The 7,481-nt window shown below is 48.5% G+C and overlaps 1 protein-coding gene across 1 annotated transcript in view; it reads left to right on the forward strand.

The window, feature by feature from the left end:
- Positions 1-278: 278 nt before the first annotated feature.
- The window catches only part of LOC104159159 (GDNF family receptor alpha-4), a gene marked incomplete at both ends in the record, with an annotated part of 11,263 nt that continues 4,060 nt past the window's right edge, over positions 279-7,481 (forward strand). The window contains 3 exons of the mRNA XM_009696991.1: positions 279-294; positions 1,225-1,512; positions 4,171-4,251. Coding sequence (XP_009695293.1) covers positions 279-294; positions 1,225-1,512; positions 4,171-4,251 — 385 coding nt within the window. The remainder of the gene's footprint in view (positions 295-1,224; positions 1,513-4,170; positions 4,252-7,481) is intronic.

Genomic DNA, 7,481 nt, shown 5'->3' on the forward strand with positions numbered 1-7,481 from the left:
ACCAACTGCAAGGAGTACAAATAGCCTTGACCTGACCCCCATCTCCTCTCCATCACCTGAGTGCCACCATGCCCCGCTGGGCATGGCTGAACCTCTGACCCTGCCATTGTCAGGGTGCAGCCATGCAGCCGTGAGCCTTGGAGTAAGGGACATCCCCAGGAGTCACTCTGGATGCAGCCAGCTTGCTTTAGAGAGGACAAACACTTAATAGCATGGAAATGGTCTGCTCCAGGCCACGGCGGTACAGGACCACAGAGCCCCACTGACGATGTTTAATTTATTGGTGTACTCACAGCATTAATATCTTCCTCCCATGCTATCCTCTACCCTTTCAGGATGGGGAACAAGAGCATTTTTGATATTTTTACAAGTAACTGAGGAGAATTTACAGAAGCTTGGAAAAAACCGAGACAAAACGGTGTGAGTCCTGGGGATGTGATGACAGTGAATAAGGGACAACTCCTGGGGTACATGAGGGCTTACTCCATGGCAAAACACCACACACAGAGCCATTCATAGCTTCAGGGAGGTGTGGGCAGAGTTAAATGGTGTGCAAGGAGGAGAGGCTGGGGTGTCCATAACATTGGGCTGCTGTTAACTTTGGAAGATAGAAATGAGATGGACTGCTGGGAGAGCAAAGGGTTTGGAAAGGTTTTTTTGCTCCAAACAGGAAAGAGCAAGCATCAGGAGCTGGCTGAGTTTCTGCCACATGTAATCCTGCTTCCAGGCTGACCCTGTCCAGAGTCACTCTCCCAAATCAGGAAGAACCTCTAGTGACCTCTCCTTCTGGACACCACATGCATCACACTGTTGCAGGTGGCCCAGCGATATGAGAGAGAAGGTTGAGTTGAGGTGTTGAATCTCAGGTTGTGTCTTGTCTCCTTAACATCCCTCCAGCTTCCTTTCACTCACTCCTGTTCCTCTGCGATGCTGCTGAGCAGTGCTGCAGTACACTCGAGCAGCCAGCGCTCCCCATCATGTGGGCAATCCATGAGTAAGAGTGGCAAGCCTGGCCATTTAAACCCTCCAGTTGACCTACTGGGCAGGGATCTGCCCACTTAAAGATTTCAGAAGCAGGGTCATTGCTTGTAGAGTAGACGGTGATGAGAGGGATTTCCATCTCTGCATGTGAAGATGGGCATCCCAGCCTGGCCCTGCTCATGGTAGACACAATTCATTTCCCACCTGAGGTTGCTCCATCACCCTCACACCACTTCTTCGGTTTTCTTGCAGAAGGTATGGCGGAAGCTGTCAGCTCGAGCAGGGACTGCCTTCAAGCAGGTGAGTCCTGTACCAACGACCCCATCTGCAGCGCCAAATTCAGGACCCTCCGGCAATGCATCGCAGGCAATGGAGCCAACAAGCTGGGCCCCGACGCCAAGAACCAGTGCCGGAGCACCGTGACGGCCCTCCTCTCCAGCCAGCTGTATGGCTGCAAGTGCAAGCGAGGCATGAAAAAGGAGAAGCACTGCTTGAGCGTCTACTGGAGCATCCACCACACGTTGATGGAAGGTCAGTCGAGCAGGGTACTCATTTCTGATCAGCTTCCTGAAAGGGAATTACTGCTGGGGCTGTCTGCAGAACTCCCCAGCACCAACGTGGCTGCAAAAAAAAGGTCACTCCTATAGTATTTCATTCCCTCTCAAGACCTACCGATCCCCAAGATAATGGCATTTTGGGGAAAGCAGTCCTGAAAACCTGAGACACCTCCTTCCTTCTTTTTAACCTGGCCTCTTTTTTATGACATTCCCAGTATACCTTGACATCTTTTGCTGGGGAAACGCACGGTGTGTTTCGCATCTAAGTATGCTAGCCAAGACCACGAAAGGCGTGGATTTTACAGAAACGCTATACAAAGCATGGACATTGAGGAAAAAACAGCACGAACATAAAAAAGTCATTCTCTTGGATGCTCTCAAATGCACCAATGTCTTTGGGTTAGTGAAGATTTGGGGCTGGTGACATCAAGTTGGAATTTAAAGTGTTCCCAGAGCCAGTATTTAGTAAGTTTGGATTTTGACGTTTTTTAAGAGTCATCATAAAAGTGCACCTCAGTGGCCATAACTCTTCCTTGTCAGGCTGGTGAGTATTTTATGCACCGTGAAAATTAAAATGGGGAATAAAACAGAACCTTCCAGCCATGGGCTACGAAATAGATTAATAAAACACTGCTAGCTGAAAGCTGAAAGGAAAGGTGCAGGGTTGACAACACAGGCCAAAAGGCCAAGCGAAACAAAGAGGATAGAGACTGTAATGTACAGGCTTGCCAGAAAGGGATCTGCTTGGTCAAGTTCCCGGAAAGCTTTCAGGTGCCACAGCTTGCAGGGTGCAGAGCATGGTGATACGATCTGACCGGGGAAATAAAAGACCTCAGCATCCTCCAAGATCCAATCTTTCCCATAATTATGCGCCAGATGAATTTGTTTGCACTGAAGCCTGCGGAAGAGGTGGTAATCCAGCCTCTCCATTCATCTTCGCAGGCTGCGTTGCAACTCCTTCCCCCCGATCTTGGTGGCCTGAAGCTTTGGACATAGTTCATCTGCCAGGTGGCTGTGCAGGACAGTGGTGTCAGGAGGACTTCCAGCTTCGGGACCATGGCTGGAAGGGCAGCGAGAGGGTGGCAGGGAGCGCTGGGAGCAGGCAGGGGCCAGGCATGGGTCTCCAGATGCAGAGGAGGAGATGGGTGATGGATGGGCAGGTCCATGGGCTTCCTACCCAGCGGCTTGGGACCACCACCTTGGGGACGGCTGTCAGAGGGCTGCTCTCGGAGACTGCCAAGGCTCTGCCCTACTTCTCCTCTGCTGTCATGTCCTGAGCCCCACATTTTTTAAAGCACTGAGTTCACTTGCAATGCAGATTCACACTCGCAAACCTTTGATTTCCTTGCCTTAATTTCCCCAGGGAAATATACTTCATAATAGTCACACGTTTCAGAGTCCTTACACATGTTTAATTGACTGAGAAAGGAAGCCAATCCACATGCTCCGTGTAGAGCTTTATCTCTCAGTCATACATACCCAGGAGGCTGTAAAAAGCTTCCTAGAAGCCCTCTTATAAAATCAATTGTGGAAGTGTGTGCTCAGGGAATTTACAAAGCATACTATTTACTCAGCTTCTCTTGAGCGCGCCTGTGTTTAGCCACCTTCCCATTTGGAGACACAATAACATGATGACAACCCGATAACAATTCTCTGATAAGGTGCTATATCATCAGGACATAAAACTGCTATGCTGGAACATACAAATGGGCCCCTCTCCAGTCTGTAACGATGCAAGATATTTCAATGAAGGTGTAAAGCTGCCTTGTAATGCACCTGTGGTAATTGCACAGGGCTGCGTTACCCTGGGAGCCATTTCTTCCTGACCGCAGCTGGTGATCAGCATATGCCCGGAGCATGAGGTTTGATAGTCCTTTTATCCCAGCCAGTACATCTGCTGTTGCTGTCCATATCCATCTAAATGTCTAATAATAAAAAAAAAAAAAAAATACCGAGCTGTTTGCTTCAATAATATTCTGTGGTATCCATCAGGATGATGGGGCATTACAGACCATTGAGCGGATGAAAGGGAAGCACCGATTGAATAAAATTAGCTTCCCAGCAACTTAAAAATGAAAAAGGGAAGTTTCTGGGGGAGCTGTGGGTCATTAGCTCTATGCCAAGTAAGAAAGGGCTGTTGGCAAGGAAAAAGGGAGAGGTGTTAATAAACATGAAGGTGTATGTTGCCACACGCACAACTCTGTGCACAGCCCTGGCTGTGTCCTAGAAAGAGGTGAGGACCACTGACCCAGGGAGGGACATATGGGAAAGAGCAAGAAGGGTGATGGAAACCCCGTGTGTGTCTAGGGAGCTGGTGGTTTGAACTCTGCCCATGAGCAAGAACCTGTGCTACAGTCTGGTGTCCTCAGAGGCAATCCCTGAAAAAGGGTCCAAGACTTGAGCTATAGAGGGTTGCAACTCAACAGTTCCCTGAGAGGTTATCCTACTCCAAAGCTGTGGTATGTTTTTAAAAGCCGGTTACGTCCTATTCCCTTCTCTAAGGACATGGCCACGTGTCCGTTCCTGTGACTCTGAGTATCCATTTACCTACGGCCTTTAGAGCACATGTCCCCATGGACCCACCAAGCAAACCTGCCCTCAGTTGCCTTCTCAACTTCTTTTTTCACCCCAGGCATGAACGTACTGGAGAGTTCCCCTTACGAGCCGTTCATCAGGGGCTTTGATTACGTCCGGCTGGCATCCATCACAGCAGGTAGGTGGGTGGGACGATGCTTTTACACTTACTGGTTCAAACTGGGGGGAACTGGCTGTGGGATCAAGTGCTACAGACAAGGCAGTGCTTTGTGCTCTCTTGTGGTCTCTTCACAAAGCATTGCATGGTTCAGGTACAGCAATTGTTTTTCCAAGGAGCTGCTTATGATTCCTGTGCTAAACCTTTACATATCCTAGGAAGAAGCACTTCTGATTTTCATCCTTTGGCTTTTTCATGTCCATACTGTAAAGGGCTGGGACTGAGGGATGTGGTAGGAAGGCCTCTCCCAATGAGCCATCACAGGTGAGCTGATTCTCCATAGCAGGCGGATGACCCGTGCCACGCAGACACCCTGCCGAGCAGGGGCTGCTTGGGTATCGTTAGGTATGAGAAGGTGCTTCCACATCAGTTACAGGGTCAAGCTCTGCAGGCAAAAAGGTCAATAACCCGACCTACCGGTTGATCCCAGCCACAACCTTTAACCCCATGCCCTGAGGGCAACCTCAGGACTCAGACCCGTGTTCTGCTTTGCATCATGTAATCCACTTAATAACGTGAGCAGAGCTGCCCGACACCTTTTAACCCCCTTAAGGGCACGAACCCACGGCTCAGCAGTTAAAAGGTCAGTGCGGTAGCAATTAAGCCATCCATCACAGCTGCCACCACAATCAGTATTCGACTCTGCTTATGCCTCACGGCCATGGGGAAGCTTTACCAACAGTAAATTTTTGTTATCAACCTACCCATCTGAGAGCAGGTAATGTACTCCTTATGTGTCTCTGGCAGCTGTGCCAAAACAGCAGCCCTGTTGCAGCTCTTCCCAAATGTGCACCTGACTCTGGGGTGGCATCCACAGCTGGAGCTCACCCAAGCGAGTAAGGAGCAGCAGGTCCCTGCAGCCGACGGATGTCTGCGGTCCCTGCGATGCTGAGGCACTCGTTAGGTGAAAATGTCCAAGAGCAAATTAACTCATCAGCCCTCAACAATCTGAGTGGTGAGAGGAAGGGGGGTGTTCCCTGACCTCACGTCTTCTTATTGACTCCACTTGACTGATTTGAGCATGGAAAGTGATGCATGCACAAAGCTGTTTGCTGGGTCATGGCCTTCTTTTTACTTTCACTGAGAGTCCTACAGGGCTCTTCAGAGCACAGCAAAATCTAGGGATGGGGATTTTTATGCATGGTTAAATCATTGTCAGGTTTTTAAAGCAGACTGAAACCAGTTGGGCAGCAAAGTGAATGGGCCCCGAGCAGCAGGGATATGTAGCAAAGGATTCAACATTCATCTAGGGACATGAAGTTTCTTGGTTCAATCTTTTTTTTCCTTACTTATACTCATCAACACCTTCTATAAGATAACTTATGACCTGCTGCCCCATGCCTGTCCAGTGCCCAGTCTCATACAGTCAACATCACCAAAGGACCCTCAAATCTACCAAAAAAAATTCCCAGGAACTTGTTGAAGCATAAGACATCCCCATGCCAAGTCAGAGCAACAGATACTTTTAATCCAATTTTACATAAACATTATATGGTCACTATTGAAACTATACAAACAGAATTATATCCCTCCACTTTAATTGTAGCAGTGATTTTAAAAAAGCACATCCTCTGTTGCTGTGTGAGAAGAGGAGAAAAGCTAGCGTGTTTGCTGTGATTCATGAGCTGAATGGGTAACGAAACTCTTCCAAAGAACTCTTTCCTACACCTTTGCTGACAGCTCCCTAGCGTAAACTAATGCTCTAACAATATTCATCTCTGGGCATTTTTAAAGAGAAGGACCTACGTGGTGGGAACACAACAGGCAAAAGTTTCGCCCACCATAAAATAACTGCAAAACTTGGAATTTGACTTCCCGCTCATCATAAGCAGCAGGGACAACAGGAAGGGAAAAATAAGTGCTCAGATAAGGAACATCCGATAATGTCAGTGAAAATGAAGGAGGGCAGCCAGTTCTGAAGTGCTCAGAGAGACTGTCAATGTTTTAACTCTTGTCAGCAGTGACTGGCTGGTTTTAACTCCTGGCCAAAGATAGGGCTTGACTCTGCATTGGAAATTTATCATTCTGGGGATTTTTCCTCTGTGAGAAAAATCCTTCTCTGCTGGGGAGAAAGTCCTTCTAGTGTGCTTCAGGTCATAGGCTTAATTCAGAGAGGTGAAAGATGGCTTCGAATTCCATTTTCTCTCTCACGCTTGGAGGACCCTCATCTTATCTGCCCAATCAGACAGAGCCTAATGTCTTGACTGACTCTTACCAAGGACTCGGTAGCATTTCCCCCTCCATAAAACAGAGCCCCATCCATCTCTGAAGGAGCCCTAAAACCACTGTAATACAAATACATTTCCCTCTTACCTATTTCCCACATTTGCAGAAGAAGTCGTTGGCATATAAACTCGTAAGACCCCTATTTGCCTGCCAAAGACAGTGTGTTTCTCATCCATCATCACAGTTTTTGCCTTATTTTCCTCATTGTTCCCCCTGCTACAAGTTTTCCTCCATGTCCCCTCCATCCCCACAGCACACCCCGGCTCTCCCAACCAGACCGCTAAGCTGGGACTTTCTTTCTCCTCTTGTTTGAGAGGAAATGGAGAGTGATTTTGCTGGAGCCACCGAAGGGGTGACCCTGCAAAGGGTGTGGGGAGAGACACACACATGCTCACACGCAGGCACCATCAAGGTCCCAGGGGTATCAGGTTGGATGGTAGCTGTGATCCCCATCCCGTGAAGGCACTGTCAATGCTTAGGATGTGGGCATAGTGGGCAGGACTGGTCTGGGTGAGGGAAGCCAGAGCATTGTGGTGACACTTTGAGACCCAAACAGCTTTCACTTAGCTGGGCAGGTCCTGGGATGAACATAGCAGAGCTGCTGCCAAAGCCAGACTTGACCCTCCAGAGGCCCGAGGAAACTCATTGCACAGGGTAGAGAGTCTAGGGTGCAAGGACTAGTGCAGCCCACCCATGTATCAGAAGACTCAGCTTTGCCATTCACTCAGTGTCTGATCTTGAGCAACATTTTGGAAGGTCTATTAGAAGAGATCCTGTCACATTGGAGGATCTGATCATGGCCATTAGATGCGCTTTCTATTGACTGCTGTCTTCCCAGGCCTCAAGCTGGTTAATTAACATTGGTAAAGTGTTATGAGATGCCCAGGATAGAGCAAAGCTTTGTTTTATTAAAGGTAAGAGCTTGGTGGAGCAGGCTCTGGGGTGTGAGGTTTGTTGTGTGGCTG

This window comes from Cariama cristata, unplaced genomic scaffold (assembly GCF_000690535.1).
Source record: "Cariama cristata isolate BGI_N322 unplaced genomic scaffold, ASM69053v1 scaffold19333, whole genome shotgun sequence".
NCBI classification, from domain to species: domain Eukaryota; kingdom Metazoa; phylum Chordata; class Aves; order Cariamiformes; family Cariamidae; genus Cariama; species Cariama cristata.